Source organism: Penicillium bovifimosum (assembly GCF_028826915.1).
Source record: "Penicillium bovifimosum strain IBT 22155 chromosome Unknown utg000005l_segment0_segment0, whole genome shotgun sequence".
Taxonomy (NCBI): domain Eukaryota; kingdom Fungi; phylum Ascomycota; class Eurotiomycetes; order Eurotiales; family Aspergillaceae; genus Penicillium; species Penicillium bovifimosum.
This window is the reverse complement of record NW_026622714.1, coordinates 3,974,995-3,991,593: the sequence shown is the minus strand read 5'-3', so window position 1 is coordinate 3,991,593 and position 16,599 is coordinate 3,974,995. Positions and strand designations below refer to the sequence as shown.

Here is a 16,599-nt window from a genome sequence, read left to right as displayed (position 1 = left end):
GACTTACCGCGCTACGACCCGTTTCACGAGAAAAAACCCCTCTCATTCACTGTACACTTTTTTTATCCCCTTCTCTTTCCTGTTTTCCTCTTCCCTTTTACATGTACAGATTTACTCCTTTTCACGCATCGTGCATACCTTCGGCGCTTCATACTAGATGGAAACTGGGTTTCGGCCTCCCTGCAGACGAGAACTACCTCGGGGATGGCATTTACGGCGTTATTCATGGGTTTGCTTCATCGTGTCCGCCAGAGCCCTGAGCTCATCGGCGGCGTATTGCTGCTCTTGCATTTGCATACAAAAGGAGTTATTTAGCAGACTAGCTTTAGCTCTGCAGCATATCAATTTTACATTTACCACAAGTACTCAGTCTCTTGGATTTCTCTATAATTTTAGTAGGACCTTAGAATAGATCAGTGGTTAGGGTTGACGTAGATTGTTTATTGCCAGTCTGGAGGCACATTGTAACTGCTTGTGAAATGAACGGAGAAAACCCTTATTTCATCTAATCATCTTCACAGGAACATTGAAACCAATTTCCAAATAATCTAAGCGAAAAGCAAGATTTTGGTGAGGTCGTGTACTCGCATAGTACGGAGTAGAAGGATTAGACAGGGGCCCCGGAACGGACCAAACATAACCCGCTCCGACAGAGATCTCGGAACTCACCACCAAACCCGCGAATCCAACACCATCGAGTCACAAAGCCACAACCACAACACACCATGACTCCCCGGTTGATGGGGCTGCCTACGCAGCTGGCACGTTTTGCCGCCCGTCCCATTCACCAGGCCTCCCCTCTCGCCTTCCTCCTCCCCCAATCCCAGCAAACCCGCACCAATTCCATTCTAGCCTCGCTCTCCGACACCCCAGGAGCCTACAACAAGCGCATCCGTCGAGGCCGCGGTCCTGCCTCGGGGAAGGGTAAGACCTCCGGTCGCGGACACAAGGGTCAGGGCCAGCACGGAAAGGTCCCTGCTGGCTTCAATGGTGGACAGACGAAAGATATCATCGTTCATGGTGAACGCGGCGGTGTCAATATGTAAGTTTTACCAAGAAAAAAATCAAAAAGAAAAAAAGAAACAAAAGCAGAGAAAAATCACACTAGTATACCTCTCTAACCCAATCTCCAATCCAGCTTCTCCGTCGACATGGCAGTCGTCAACCTCGACCGAATCCAATACTGGATCGACCAAGGCCGCATCGACCCAAACCGACCCATAACAATGAAAGAGTTGTACGACAGCAAATGCACCAGCCGACCCATCGACGGGCTCAAGATCCTCGGCGACGGCAGCGAAGCCCTAAAACAACCCATCCACGTCGTCGCCTCACGCGCCTCCGCCTCTGCCATCGCCGCCATCGAAGCCGCCGGCGGCTCCGTCACAACCCGCTACTACACGCCCTCGTCCATCCGCCGCATTCTCGACGGCCAAACGCACTCTTTCCTCTCTGCGGCGTGGGACCGTGCCAGCGGCTCGGAGAATCTGCACCGTCTGGCCAAGGTGCAGACTACGGCGAAGTGGTCGACCGTTATTGATATGCATGCGAAGAAGTATCGGCTGCCGGATCCGACGAAAAGACGCGATATTGAGTATTATCGTGATCCGGCGCATAGGGGCTATCTGGCACATTTGCTTAAGCCGGATGAGGGACCTTCGCTGTTCTTTAAGTCTCCTGAGGAGAGGAAGTCGGCGGCTGGTGTTAAGAAGGAGAAGGTTTTGCCGGAGAATAGGCTTTGGTAGATTTGTGGCTAAAGGGGTTGAGAATGGTTTTTTGGTTTCTTGTATTTGAGGCTGGTTTAGGCCGATCTGCTGTATAAATATGGTTTGTTCGATATGTTAGGCTTTGCATTTATCTAAATGGCCCTTGGCCTTTTTCTTTACATTCTCCCAGTCTATTAGGTTCTACATATAGAATGTCCTTGAAGACATGAGTTTGACGACTAGTTATCTTAGGTAACCGGAGGTATATCAAAGGCAAAGATACGTAGACATGAACTGAATACCGGAATGGGTTCTTATTGTGTCTTCCTATTTTTAGGAAAGCCCTGTCCCCCAGATAGACCTCAACAAATTGAATACAGACATAGCGAGATCAGTAAGAAAAAGATAGCAAAGATCCGCGGGTATAAACGTACACCAGGAAACCCAATAACAACATAAAACCACATAACCGCATAAAATCAGACCAATAACCCGAAGTAAAGAATGCTCATGCGACCGAATCAGACCAAAGGGCAATAATAAGAGAACGCCGCGCCTGCTGTAGCCATAAAAATCGTAAAACGTCTCGCGATGCCAAAAGCCGAACCAAACCAGACCGAAAAACCGAAACCGAAAACACACTGCGAGTGGGGATATTGAGTAGAGATCGCGAGAGAAAAAAAACAGGACGAAAAGGAAAAAGCCAGATGGTGCCAATCTTGGGCCCGAATAAAGCAAGAACAAAAGACAAACCAGATCAGAACGCAGGGGTATCATTTTGACCGTAGAGGTTCTCAGAAGCACCAGCGCTTGAATTGTCGGCGCTGGAGAACTGAGAGCCACCACGTCGTAAGCAGAAATGTTGACGTTAGAACGTTATGCGAATCCCGTCATCCATGGAGCCGGTGAAAGGTAGTCCAGGATATGAGATTAGAGTCACTTTTGATGGAAGAAGAGCAGGCTCATAGTCTCCACACAGTATCAGGGGACGTTGGTTCGGCCGTCTCACGAACCTCGCGTAGCCAGGGCGATGCCAGTACATCCCGGATAGTCCAGCGTTTGTTGGGGTCCATTTCAAGGCATCCGCGAATCAAGTCGAGGGCATTCTGGCGATCCTGACGGAGGTGGTCCTCCTGGATACCACCAAATACGGCATTGCTGTCCCAGGTACCGCTAATGATATTGGCCTTGATGCGGGGCGCAAAAGCGTCCTGGAATGGCCGGGAGCCGACGACGACAGCATAGACAATGACGCCAAAGGCCCAAATGTCAACGGATGGGTGAATGACACCCCCGACTGACTGGAGTAATTCAGGGGACGCATATTCCAGACTACCAGCGACACTGGTACTGGATCCTGCAGGGCCCATTTGCTGCGGCGGCGGACGGTCAGCAGCGTCATCATACGGATCGGGAGAGTCCCCGCCGTTGTCAATGGACATCCATTCCGCCATGCCGAAGTCACACAGTACCAAGTTCGAAGATATCGTGCCATCAGGACCCTCGACGGGATCGAGCAGGCAGTTCTCAAGTTTGATATCTCGATGGACCACCCTGGCATCCTCGTGCAAGTAACGAATCGCAGATGCTAGTTGGTATGTATATTTCTTTGCTAGCTGTATCTCCAGACCAGATCGATTTTGTCGGACCAGGTCAAAAAGAGTGCCACCAATAGCAAGTTTGGTGAAGCAAAACGTGGCGTAATCTGTTTCGTACACGGCATCAAGCGTCAATACATGCGGGTGGCTGAGGTACCGCCAGACTCGGACTTCGTGATCAAATTCCGCTTGCACTTCGTCGTTCTCTTGCTCACTTCGCCCAGTGATCTGTTTCTTGACGATCTTGACTGCAAGGGTTTTGGTTTCACCGTGTTTTTCGGCCTTGTATGCCTCTTTGACGGTACTAAAGCCGCCAAAGCCGATTTGTTTTCCAAGAACATAATCATCCCCGACCATCTGCCCTTCGTCATCAGGCTGTGGAGCAGGCTCCTCGCTGGTGCTCCACATGGAAAGAAACATGCTGGCGGGCGACTTGCCACTCGATAGAGTCGATCGGCGGGAGCTGTGCTGTGTCGAGTTCCGAAGACTGCCACTACGATCGAGAGTAGAGCTGCGCTTGCTTCCAAAGGGAGTTGAAATACCACCCGACCAAGAGTTACATCGTTCTTCGGGCGATGGAAAAGGTTGAGATGGCGACGAAACGCAAAATGGCGAGAATATCGAGTGGGAAGAACTGTCGGGAGGGGTTCGTAGTCCATCCGTGACTGGGGATACTGTCGATTGAGACGTCAGAGACGTCGGACGATCGTGCTCTGAGCCCACGGTTGAGCCATTCTCAGGCTTCGCGAAAGACTGGGCTCGGGATTGTCCGGTCGGGAAACTCCGAGCCTGAGACCGTTTGGGACTCCAACTAGGAGATTCCTGCTTCGGCTCAGGATGGTCATCGTCCTGCGAGAGAGCATTTCGGAGTCCAGAGCTTCGAGACTCGAATCTTTGTAGCGGGAGCTTCTTGACATCTCCGGTTGACAGTGGCTCCTCTAACGGAATTTGGTTTCCGGATTCCACGGAGACCTTCGGATTGAAAGAGATCGAGGGTCGATGAGCCTGTAGATAGCTGTCGAGTGGAGATCCTTGCACATCATCGGGCTTGTGTGGGAAGTTGTCGGCATCGTCCGCAAGATGAGGCTGTTCATCGTGACGAGGGACAGAAATGGGAGGGGTCACTGAGTGTAGATCACTCAACAAACTGTGGTCTTCATCAGTATCGCGGCGATGCGCATAATCATGAGTTTGATTGGTGTGATCGCTCTCGATACCATCGCCCACTGCTGTTGCCTCCCTCCTGCTAAGATCTGCCCATCGAGGGTTCTTTTTTCGGTCATGAAACTGCGTTTCAATCCTTAAGCCTGCCAATCCGCTCGCCAATCCGACCCTCTCGCTTTGTGCCATGCTCCCGGGAGGAGCACGAAACAAAGTAACGTTATTGCGAGATCGTGACAGGCTTGCAGTAGGGTTATACAACCCCCTGCTTGGTGTTTTCTGTGTGGTTTTGGATGGTCGGAGTCAAAGAGATTGTGGCGTGATGATAAAGCGGGGGCGCCGCGCTTGTAGAAGTCGTGAAGTATATAGGAAGTTATAGTCAAGAGAGAGTTTGAAATGAGGTTTAGATTCGTATAATACGGAAAAAGTTATTCGAGGTGAGACACGGTGGGTACAAGCAACGGCAGTGAAAGAGGAATCACAAGTGAGGTATTCGTCAAGTAGTCCAGTCCAGTGGGAGGGGAGGAAAGTCGGAAAAAAGCGGGAAGCTCCGGTGCACAATACGGGATTAGTCATTGTGGACGAAAACTGACCGGAAGGTCATATGACTGCACTGTCTGCACAATTAGGGTGAATTGAACAACCCTGGCCAAGAATAATAATTAATACAGCAGTGAATAGGGACATCACGTGGTTAATTGTGTCTCTTTGATTATTTCTCCACAACATTGAATGAATTATCCACATAACCACACAGTATGGATACTTTGACCTACACAGTTCCGTATTGCTCATGGGATGACTGTCTATATACTCTATACATATTCCTATCAAAAACAAGTACTTATGCATGTAGTTAATTATTCAACGTGTATGTACTCCGTAGCCATGAAGTATAAGCATTGGCCACTATTTTCTGCATATGGGGTTTCAGGGGTCAACGGAGCCATGGTTCTAACCGCGCGCAAGGGGCGCTTGTTTTTGGGGTCTCCTTTTTGACTCTGGAGATGTCAAAGGAACATTCAGACTCGACGTCGCCTTGGATGTTGCTTCTGTTTGTTTTTATTTTCTCATTTCATTCTATCCTTTTCCCTTGTCGCTCTGGCAGTAATTAATTTTCTTCTTGACCTCCGTGCTGGAAAACGAAGTGCAGACCAGCCCCCCCCCACCATTCTCCTTCAAGGCACTGTCTCTCATTCAGGTCAATCGCCAAGTTCGAGGGGCCCAGCCGACTCTTCTACATCTTAGTACTCGCGTCTTGCAGTACTGGAACTCCACGGAGCTTGCGCGTTACGTTTGTTTTTGTCCCACGCTGGTCTTCCAACTTTCATGTTTCTGGATCGCTAGCCACTACTCCTTATATTCACGACTTGTTTGAACCCCATTTGCTTTGACGCCACATTCATTTATATCGCAACATGACGAGACCTCAAATGATCAGAGCTGGTAAGTCCAATGTTTCCGGGTCGCGAGATCAATTGGTTCGAAGGTAAAGGGCTGACGTCTACCTCTAGATACCTTGGACCTTCAAAGCCACGACGCGCCCTCCGCCAAAGATCATTCTAGACAACCTGAATCTCCAGAACCTCTTGGGGGCGGCCGGCCTGCTCCCCATCAAGAGCTTTCGATTCGCAATGCTGAACAAGATTCGCATGCGGAGATAAGGAGTGGACCGGACAAGAACCATGCCTACCGCGGTGACAAACGGGTATATCGGGAACCAGATGACGAGGAAGATGACGGCGATGACAATCACTACGACCATGAGGACAGCGATTTGGCCGATGGTGAAAGTGACGACCTGATGGACGACGATATGGACAAGTTGTCTAGTTCGCCTTCCATCGACGACGGTACGGATGCTCGGGAAGTATACAGAATGTGGACGTTGACTGATGTGATACAGAGGATATTGATTTCGAGTTCGTCTACGCGCTTCACAACTTCGTCGCAACGGTTGATGGACAAGCAAATGCCGCCAAGGGTGATACCATGGTTCTTCTCGACGATAGCAACAGCTACTGGTGGCTTGTGCGCGTGGTCAAGGATGGAAGCATTGGTTATCTTCCTGCCGAACACATCGAAACGCCGACCGAAAGACTCGCACGATTGAACAAGCACAGGAATGTGGATCTGTCTGCGACCATGTTGGGCGACAACAATGAGAAGTCGAAGAATCCCTTGAAAAAGGCCATGCGCCGTCGAAATGCGAAAACTGTTAACTTTGGACCTCCAACGTACATCGAAGCCTCCGACGTCGAGTATTCCACGGACGATGACTCCGAGCACGGTGACTTCTTCAATGACGACGAGACCCTGGATGGAGAAGAAGAAGACGTGCAAGAGCAAGCTGAAGATATTGTCGTGGAACCTTTGAGAACCAAGGCTCAGAAAGAGCCCTCTGCAGAGCAGGTCGATGTCAACGGTGCTGAGAAACAGGACTCACAACGTACCAGCTCCGAACGACGGCCGTCAAGCGAGGAATTCTTTGAGGCCGAAGGTAAATCAATCACAACCAACTTCTCTTCAGTCGGATCTGAAACTCATGCGCACGAAACAGAACCCACTGTCAGTAGATCCAGAAATGGCACTGTACGAAACACCGATTCCTTCTTCAAAGACGATACTGCCGAGCCCAAGAAGATTTCGCTCACTCCCAATCTTCTACGCGATATCCGCGAAGGTGAAAGCAGCAACACTTTGGCTGAGTGGAAAGAGGTACGTTACTTAGCGTGGATTAATGTAAGAATCAAGCGGTTAACTGTTTCATGAAGCCTCGCCTCAGTTCAGAATCTATCGAGAAAGGTTCCGGCTCGCAGGATAAAGTGAAAGAAAAAGATGAGAAGAAACGGAAGGATAAGAAGCCTGGCATGCTCAGCGGGTTGTTCAAGCGCAAGAAGAGCAAAGATGACTTTGACGACCCAGAGAGGTCTCCCGCAGAATCAGCACTCCGCACATCACCCCAACCCAAGACATCGATGGAATCCATCTCATCGAAATCCATGTCACCCGAACAACAACGGCCCTCGAAGCCCCAGAAACAGTCGGTCAATAAACTACAAAAGCAGCCCCCTGGAATCATGAAGGTCGACCCTGTCCTCGACCCTGCAATGGCCGAGTTCCACAGAGAAAATGACGCTATCAACCAGAGGCAAGCTGAGAGGAGCCTCCGACAGGTGCCCATTCAAGAACAGGAAGAAAGTGGCTACGAAGACTGCGAGATTGTGTTGCAATCGCCTATCAGCCAGCCAAGTCCCTCAACGGATCCTTTTGCTACTCCGCTCGAGTCCATGGACCCCTTGGCATCACCTGTTGATCGACCATCCAGTGAAGCACGATGGAGAGAACCTAATAATGCGGACCGACCGACGGCTGGATCTGTGTCTGTTACATCTCCACCCCAGAGGTTTGTTCCTACTATGGCGGCTGGGAATGAACCCGAGTCCCCTGTCAATATTTCTCCTGTCGAAGGCTATACTTCTACAGGTACAGGTGGCTTGACGAATGATGTGCGCTCTCTCTCACCACCATCCCCGCCATCATCATCTGGAAATGACGCAAGTTATCCCAAGGGTGACACAGCGGCTCCTGGATCTCTAGACACTCTTTCCGTTGACACCCCCACGTGGAGTGATTCCAGTCTACGATCGTACTTGGACGAAGAAAACGACATTCGGGATTTGTTCATCATTGTCCATGACAAGTCGAATGTACCCCCTGCTGGTCCTGATCATCCGGTCACCGGTCGTTTGTTCAAAGAAGAAAGCAAGAGACTCAAGGAGATGAACAATCAGCTTGATGACTTGCTTGTAAACTGGATGGCACAGCGGGCTAAGCGCTCTAGCACAGTGTGTGGATAGCAGAATGCATCGACCTAAGCGGGTTAGAAAGAGTTTCTCAACACCCCCTGTCGATAGATGTACCCGCCTTCGTTGGCGAGGACGGCCAGGAGGCCTGTGAATGCGCTGGGCGCATTGCATTTGGCTGGCCCCCTTCTTTTCCGTTCCATCTCACTTCTCTTTTGGCCTGTTGATTTGATACCACTGCTTGGCGCAAGTCCTTGTCCTACATTCCATCGCACCAGTGAGCGGTGTGACCCCAAAACTTTTAACGGCCAGTCCTTCTCATACCATGCTCTTGTCTATTTTTTTCTCACTTTTCACCGGAATACCCCGAGTCATCCCTGTTCTGTTTCAGCTTTTGTCCTTCTTTCCTTACATCTTGTCATTCACGGTTAAACTGGCGTACATCAATACAAAATCAGTTGCCAAGTACAACTAAAATAAAGAAACATCACACTCCCCTTTCAACGTAAGCCAAAATCAACTTCAAGAGTATTTGATTGGAAGTCAAGTACATTCCAGAGGTGAAGATCGAGGGTCGTGCGGGCTGGTCAGCCGCACCATGATGTTAGGGCTGATCATAAGACCGTCTGACATATAAGACCTTGACTTGCCCCTTTCGTGACTAAAAGTTTTTCTTGCTCATTTGCATCATCATGGCAGATCCATACAACCCTTACAGTTCATACTCAACGCCTACTCCAGGTGGGGTCGGTCACTACCCCCCGGACGGTCACTCTCAGTACCCTGCATATGGCAACCAGCAACACGGAAATACCGAGCCTTACCAGAACCCCAGATCAGAGGGATACAGTCCTGGTCCAGAAGCATACCAATCCCCTCCAGACCCAAACCACGTTTATGCTCCACAGCCAAATGCATACCACCTCGCACCCGAACCCTATGCACCTGCTCAAGAGAGAAGTTACACGCCGACAGGACACCCAGACTACCCAGTCCCGGTAACCCCGACAGGCTACGAACATGGGCAGGTCAGAGTCCCTGAGAACGCAGGATACTAGTGAGTAGCGATACACCCGAGTCGTCACTTGATGAAGAATAACACCAAGCCTAGCAACGACCACCCGGCCGACCAACCACGGTACACACCATCCGCAAGCCCGCATCCGCCAGCCGTGTACATATCAGAGCCAGAAGATGCACAGCATGCAGCGCGCGAGCACCGCTCTGATACAGACACAGAGACTGATCGGGGCATGGACCGCGGACTCGGGGGTTCGCTCGCTGGCGGCGTGGCGGGTTATTATCTCGGCCATAAGAAGGAACATGGTTTACTGGGTGCGATCGGTGGTGCTTTGCTGGGTAACTTTCTGGAGGATAAGGTGAAGGATCATAAGAAGCGTGACGATGATGGCGGACATCACCATCGTCGGAAGCACCATCATCATCGTCATCGGAGTCACTCGAGGCATAGTGATCAGAGCGGACACTCTCATGGCTCAGGTCATAGTAGCCATTCGAGACATAGTGGTCATGATGGACGCTCTCATGGCTCACATGACGGACATTCTCACAGTTTTCATGGCGGACACTCTCGTCACAGTCACCATAGGCATAGCAGTCATTCGCGGCACCGTGGTGAGGATGATTACTGAGTTGAAATAGCTTGGAACGACTGCATTATGACCGTGATGATTCTCCTGATATTCGTTGCTCTTTGTTTTGCTTTTCCATACTGCGAGGCTAGCTAGTAGCTACATGCCGCGAAAGGCGAGGTATAGTATTGTGTTCCTCATGTATTTCTTATACTCAATCCTTACCTGTCGTGTTGTATACCCTTATTTGCGGAGACTTGCTGTCTCGGCTTGGCTTGGGCGTTCAAAGCTAATGACGGGTGATTATCTCTGTGTTTTAATGCAGTTTGCAGCAGTTAGTACTACTAATGACGTACTTAAACAGACCTTCTCTGGGCAGCTGAATGGCTGACGCGCCTAGCCGGCAGATGAATCCATTGCACTTGGAAGGTTCTTATATGCGGGGTGCGGGGGGTGATGATGAAGCCCGAGTTAAGATAAGATGGCATTACGCATATAAGACTAATGAAATGAGGTCATGACAGCCCAGGAGCCCTAGATCAAGGCCTGAGTAACCCGAGAAGGGTGTGTTACCCCCAATGCCCCGCATTCCCGGGTTCGTGCGATTTCAAATGTGAGACGCCCTGATAAGCCACCTGATAAGCCACCTGTGTAGACCTGATAGGGAAGGATCGCCCGGCTTATCGCATGAGTCATCCAATCTGCTGGCCCCAATCTGGAAAGGCTTTTCGATAAGCTCTCGTGACATTTCAGAATGACCTGGTCGCTCCGAGCTGAACTCCCAATCTCCTTTCGTTCACATACTTAGATGCTGCTATTTCCCCATTCTGTTTGATCTGTTCATTCGGCTTGGGTAGACCTAGAAAGCACTCTGTTTTCGCCTGCTTCATTCACTCTTACATCGCCTTCGCTTATCGCTCTTACCCCATAATTCGACGCCCGCTTCTGCCGCCGAAGCCTAAAGCGCACAAGTCACTTTCTGTCGCTCTTTGGTGGCTCAACGAAGGCACCGGGCAACCCACAAGGGCATAGCATCGATATATTATGCCTCCTCCATTGTTATACACCTTCCTCTCTGGAACTCTTCCGGATCATTGTGAACCGACATCGCCCTTCCTGACCGCCGTCTCCTCCCATCTCCACATCTGCGTCCCCACTCCGCTCGCGGCGATCTCTTCCCTTCTTGGAACCCTCAGCATAGTCTCGTGGCTCTTTGCACAACTGCCACAAATCTACAAGAACTTCCAAGCACAATCGACTTCGGGACTGTCAATATTCTTCCTGGTGATCTGGTGTCTCGGTGATGCAAGCAACCTCGTCGGAGCATTATACACCCGGCAAGCAGGGTGGCAGGTGGTGGTCGCCAGTTATTATGTCTTTGTTGACGTCGCTCTGGTGATCCAGTTCTTCTGGTACACGCATTACAAAGCTCGCCAAAATGGCGGGTATCACAGCCTTTTACACTCACATGACTCGGCTCGTAGAGACATAATTGAAGGCGTGCCTCCTCCAGGCCATGCATCCGACTATCAAACTTCCAGACCCGTCGACATGAAACCCAAGCACTCGGAGACCAAGGACACAGGTGTGCAAGCCGGGTCAGTATTCAACTCAACCTCCGGGCAAACTGCCTCATACTCAAATGAGAAATTCAGCTCCTCGCGTCGATCCGTGCGAATGGGCAGCAGCGTGAATAGCATGCCTTTTGCACTTCCTCGAACCATGCTCATGGCTTCCCTCCTCTGTGCTGTGCTCGCCAACGCTGCTCCTACTGAGAAACCTCATCCACCCATTTCTGAGGCGCCTCGAGAGGCTATCGTCGAGATCATCGGCCGCGTCTTCTCGTGGATGTCGACGCTCCTGTATCTTGGCTCCCGCCCTCCACAGCTGTATAAGAACTATCAGCGCAAGAGCACCGAAGGCCTCTCCCCACTCCTTTTCATCGCTGCTTTCTGCGGGAACCTCTTCTACTCCAGTTCGCTGCTCACCAACCCAAACGCCTGGTCTAACTTCGCGCCGTACGGCGGAGGCGGATGGGCCGATGCCCACGGTAACGAACGCTGGGAATGGATCGGGCGCTCTCTCCCATTCTTTTTGGGTGCCTTTGGTGTCCTCGGATTGGACGGATTCATGGGTATTCAGTTCCTTATGTATGGCGACGGTCCGGAGCATGGCGATGACGAGAGTTTCATCAGTGGTGATGGGGATGATCAGAAGCGTGGTCGCAGTCGCTGGAGACGTGTTTCCGGCTGGATGCGCGGATGGATCCCCTCTGCCTCGCCTGAAAGGGAGTCAAGTCGGTCTTCGGCTCTGCCTGAGGGACAAGCTCTGTTAGGCAGAGAGCGAGTCCGATATGGCACCGTTTAATCGTGGCCATGGATATGTACTGCTTTATTTTGCGTTTTCTTTGCTGCCCACATTCTGAAAGAGGGCAGTCATGATATTCATGATGTGATGACCATGGTCTTTGGACCTCCATTTCCTTTTTCTTTTCTAGCATTGTCTTCTCTTTTGCCATTCGGGTACATTTCGGTCATTGGGATATTGGGCGTTCGCATTCACCCATTCTTTGCCCCGTTCTACAGGGCTGACTTTTCTCTGGGCGTTCGGGGCTTAGATGTCATACATAGGAGCTCACCCTTTCTTTGGGGTATGGCATTCCTCTCATGAGGACTTGGTTATGCAATGCATTTGTGAATTTGAAGAAGATGCGTGTCTCGTCGGTTAAACCAGAAAGACTGGACGCCGAGAAACAGCCGGGCATGGGCTACCTATATATTAAATGGAAATCATTTGCACAGTACGATTGTCGGAAAATTACAACCCCTATGCTTATATCGCCTAATATTTGGGAATGGGCCGGTTTCCGAGCTTGGCAACAGGCCAGCCCTGGGGAATTTATCGAAATCTCTTCAAGAAAAAAAAAAGGTCAGCGAAGAGCCAGGCCCGGGGTGGCCCAGGCCACTGGCCACGGCGATAGCGCCGGTCGGGGGATCAGAAGACGGTCAGATCAACCGAGAGGCTTCCTAGTGGCCCCATTCCCAGTGGGTACTTCTTGGAAAACAGTGTGAATCATAAATCAGCACAACTCCAAGGAAACGAGACATTAAGCCATGCCACGTTGCACACAAGCCCTAAGGGGAAGAATAACACGAGCCTCCAATCTCCTCCGATGTGTACCTGACAGTTCAATTCGATCGATCACACCCCTGCAGGGACCAATTGTCTTGTCTCAAACATGTCAATTCTCGCTTCGGATTTCCTGTCAGTTAATCGTCCCAGTGGAGCGAGAACGCCACAAGCTATTCGATGGCAAACAGCGTTCGAGCACCTGGGAAAGGTCTCACTTTACGAAGGTACTAATGTACAGAACACACTAGGGCTATATACAGTCCCAGTCTAAAAGCCCGTCCTCTTCTCATTTTGATTTATGTACTTGGCTTACCTAGAATTCCAATTCTAAGCCGATCGTTGCTTCGTGGTGTTTGCTCGCCCGTCCATTCGTTTTCACTTACTCTGTACAGGATTCTAAAATATGAGAGCACAAAACCAGTTGCTGTGGCTCGCCCACGCCCTCCCCGCTGTTGCGCTGACTATCACCGCTCCTGCTCAGACATCTCCCTCTTCCACCCCAGTCTCGGGTTGTGACGCTGTGAACTTGGTTCGCGATGGGTCTCTGCAAACCGTTGACCAGGGAGACAGTGTGTGGACTGTTCTACCGCCCGTGGATCGTTCTCCTGACGATGAATACTTGTGCGTGCCTCCCTGGGCATCTATACAGACGCGCAAATCTCTTGGAGGAATTGGACTAACTCTCTTCTCTTGGGAATAGACATCTGAGCCCTGAAGCTGTCGAATCGCAGACACTCTTGGTCCAGACAGTCAGTGGAGTCGACGCGGAAGAGACTTATACTTTCTCTTTCGACTTCCGCCAGACAGATAGCGCAGATGACAGCACCACCGCTTGCACCGTGAATATCGTGCTCGATGGCGAAGACTCCGGTCCCAGTCCTCAAACAGCCGGTGTCTGGACAACCGTCTCCCAGCAGTGGACGGCTTCCAGCAGCCCTGAGGCCCATGATGTTGACGTCTTCGTCGTGATCAGTTGCCCTGGTGCGATTTCCTCGGGTACGACAGTGGATGTAAACAACTTCTCGCTTGAAAAGAATTGTGGCTCGTCTCCCGAGCCCAGCAGCACGACCCCTACCAAGACCCCGTCGGCCTCTGTGACCCCTTCTGCCTCCGCTACTGGAAACCCCAGCGTGTCGGGAACTTCGTCGAGCACCACCAGCACTGGAACAGTATCGCACTCATCGTCAGTCCACGTCTCCCCGACTTCGCCGAGTAGCACCCCCGGCCATGTCACTCTGACAACCACCACTACCGGGCCTGCAAACACTGTATCTAGCGGCACTACCGACTTGCCAGCCACGACTTCTGGAGCACCAGGATCCACGGGAACCGCCACTACCGGGCCTGCAAACACTGTATCTAGCGGCACTACCGACTTGCCAGCAACGACTTCTGGAGCACCAGGTTCCACGGGAACCACCACCCTCACAACCTCTACTCCCGTGGTTCCCACCGGCACCTCCACCACCGGAGCACCTTCGCAGACCATGACAACATCCACAATCTACACTACTCGCACTGCGACCATCACAGCCTGTCCCACCACCGTACCGCACTGCCCGGCCGACCAGCAGACAACATACACAACGACCGAGACCATCGTTGTCTCGACCACCGTCTGCCCCGTTGATGCAACCACCACCGCCGATGGACCCAGCCCCACAGGCCCATCTGGCAACGGCAGTGGACCTGGAAATGGAAACGACTACACGATCTCGACGATCCATTCTACCAGAACCGTAACCTTAACCGAATGCCCGGCAACAGTGACCGACTGCCCGGCTCGCGACCAGACGACGCATGTCACGACCGAGACCGTCGTTGTCGGTACCACTTCGGTGCCGATTCAAACTGCCGTGGCAACCACTGCACCTGGCGCGGGCCAGCCGGCTGGTCCTGTCCAGACTGGTGTTTCGCATGTTGGTGGAAGTGGAAATGGAAATGGTGCAGACGTCGACGCCAACCTCCCGGGCGTCACAGACATTAGCTCTTCTGTTGCGGCCGCTTCCCCTGTCGCCACTGGAAATGGTGCAGACGTCGGCGCCAACCTCCCGGGCGTCACAGACATTAGCTCTTCTGTTGCGGCCGCTACCCCTGTCGCCACTGGAACTGGCGCCACCACCGATAGCAGCAGCCCGGCGACTACGTCACCCATCTTTAACGGTGCTTCGTCCTTTACTGTGTCCGGTGCTGTGTCTGCCCTAGGTGCTATCGCCGCTCTGGCGCTTTTCCTTTGAGTCGATATCTCTTCTGTGAATAATCTCATCGGGTCGAGTATTTAGTCATATACCTTAATACATTCACTATTTCCCCTTTGTATGGGTTTTCAATTGATTCTATGATATGTACCTGACCTAGGTAGGTTTGGTACCTATCTTAACAGCGCCCCCGACGTTCCATTTGCCAACAGATCTCTATGTGAACTAACCTACTACTGTGTAGTATACCTAATCTTCTTTACGCTCATCACCTGGCAAGTACGCTTGCGGGTTGTCACAGCCCACCCTCAGAGGCAGTGCATCCTATGATCCTCCCACTGATGACCACCTCTGACAAACCGACCTATCGAGACGTGACCAGGGCGCCTGACCCAAATATAAACCCCCGAAACTAAGCAGCATAACCAACACCAATCACCTCAACGGATCGAACATCTACCCTCGAACTACATGCAATATCGGCATAGGAACAAGCCAACAACAGTACAAGAAACAAGGCACCAAGTCAGACCTGATCAGGACAAATGAGCAGCATGAATCCAGATCGCTCTGTACTTCCTTCGAATTCGCCTCCCCCGCTACATTGAGACGGGAAGGGGGGTTGGTTGCGTTTCCCCGAGTTCTTCCACGTTACTTGGATAGGGTTACGCACGAGAATATTACTGCGTACTGTGGCAGTTCTTCCTACTCGAATCACAGCAGAAGATGGAGATGGTGTTTTCAGGTTAAAATGCCGGAAGTAGCCGGTCGGGTTATGGATCCTTTGATCCGTAATTTTGCATCTTTTCTAGAACCAACATGCTCTCACGCCCTAGAGAAAGACAGGCTGTAGCGTGCAGAAATCGGGGGGAAACCCGCGCCAACAAAAATAGGAGAACACGAGGTCCGAGGGACTTTCTAGAACGATGTCATACTAATTATGCACGTTTCTATTGCCTTGGCCAAAAGAAAAGTAATTAATAATGCATTCTAGACGCAAAGAAATAAGTTCAATATATGCGGGGCTTTTTCCTTTTTCTCATGCAGAGTGAAAGGTGTATGCGCCTTTTAAGCAGATAGGCACAGTCCCCAACATACAACTTAGAGGGGTACATGTAAATAGCTGGCGCTTGGAACAAGTATCTGACAAGATTCTTCCCCCTCTCAGCCCTCTGCCTCTGAAGGGTAAAGTCCCTCCGGCATATGTCCGCCCATGCGGCATGACGCTACTAGTATTCCCTCTGCAGGGATCAGCATCCGGCTCCTGAGGGTGGAATTTGTCTAGTGAGTCACAGCCCGAGTCAAAGTTGCTGGCTAGGTGGCCAGTCAGACTGTGTCTGACATGTCAGAGGAATCTAGAGAGTACATTGTACTGTGTAGGATGGTGTTGTGAGTGTGGGTTACTG

At 51.2% G+C, this 16,599-nt stretch overlaps 6 protein-coding genes across 6 annotated transcripts; 5 read left to right on the top strand and 1 right to left on the bottom strand.

Moving 5' to 3' along the window:
- Positions 1 to 725: 725 nt before the first annotated feature.
- Positions 726 to 1,745, top strand: N7515_006711 (mitochondrial 54S ribosomal protein uL15m; the record flags this gene model as incomplete). Its single annotated transcript, XM_056667455.1, has 2 exons — positions 726 to 1,042; positions 1,139 to 1,745. 2 exons carry the CDS (start codon positions 726 to 728, stop codon positions 1,743 to 1,745), a joined length of 924 nt encoding a protein of 307 aa, XP_056521051.1.
- A 923-nt stretch (positions 1,746 to 2,668) lies between these two features.
- On the bottom strand, positions 2,669 to 4,654 carry N7515_006710 (serine/threonine-protein kinase; the record flags this gene model as incomplete). Its single annotated transcript, XM_056667454.1, has 1 exon — positions 2,669 to 4,654. The coding sequence occupies one exon, from the start codon at positions 4,652 to 4,654 to the stop codon at positions 2,669 to 2,671; it is 1,986 nt and encodes a 661-aa protein (XP_056521050.1).
- A 1,229-nt stretch (positions 4,655 to 5,883) lies between these two features.
- N7515_006709 (SH3 domain-containing protein) lies at positions 5,884 to 8,325 on the top strand (the record flags this gene model as incomplete). Its single annotated transcript, XM_056667453.1, has 4 exons — positions 5,884 to 5,911; positions 5,980 to 6,318; positions 6,372 to 7,183; positions 7,240 to 8,325. The coding sequence occupies 4 exons, from the start codon at positions 5,884 to 5,886 to the stop codon at positions 8,323 to 8,325; spliced, it is 2,265 nt and encodes a 754-aa protein (XP_056521049.1).
- A 638-nt stretch (positions 8,326 to 8,963) lies between these two features.
- On the top strand, positions 8,964 to 9,933 carry N7515_006708 (uncharacterized protein; the record flags this gene model as incomplete). The annotated part of the gene is made up of 3 exons (XM_056667452.1): positions 8,964 to 9,328; positions 9,383 to 9,771; positions 9,797 to 9,933. 3 exons carry the CDS (start codon positions 8,964 to 8,966, stop codon positions 9,931 to 9,933), a joined length of 891 nt encoding a protein of 296 aa, XP_056521048.1.
- A 974-nt stretch (positions 9,934 to 10,907) lies between these two features.
- On the top strand, positions 10,908 to 12,230 carry N7515_006707 (PQ-loop repeat-containing protein; the record flags this gene model as incomplete). Its single annotated transcript, XM_056667451.1, has 1 exon — positions 10,908 to 12,230. One exon carries the CDS (start codon positions 10,908 to 10,910, stop codon positions 12,228 to 12,230), a length of 1,323 nt encoding a protein of 440 aa, XP_056521047.1.
- Positions 12,231 to 13,398: 1,168 nt separating this feature from the next.
- Positions 13,399 to 15,232, top strand: N7515_006706 (uncharacterized protein; the record flags this gene model as incomplete). The annotated part of the gene is made up of 2 exons (XM_056667450.1): positions 13,399 to 13,616; positions 13,696 to 15,232. 2 exons carry the CDS (start codon positions 13,399 to 13,401, stop codon positions 15,230 to 15,232), a joined length of 1,755 nt encoding a protein of 584 aa, XP_056521046.1.
- Positions 15,233 to 16,599: the final 1,367 nt, after the last annotated feature.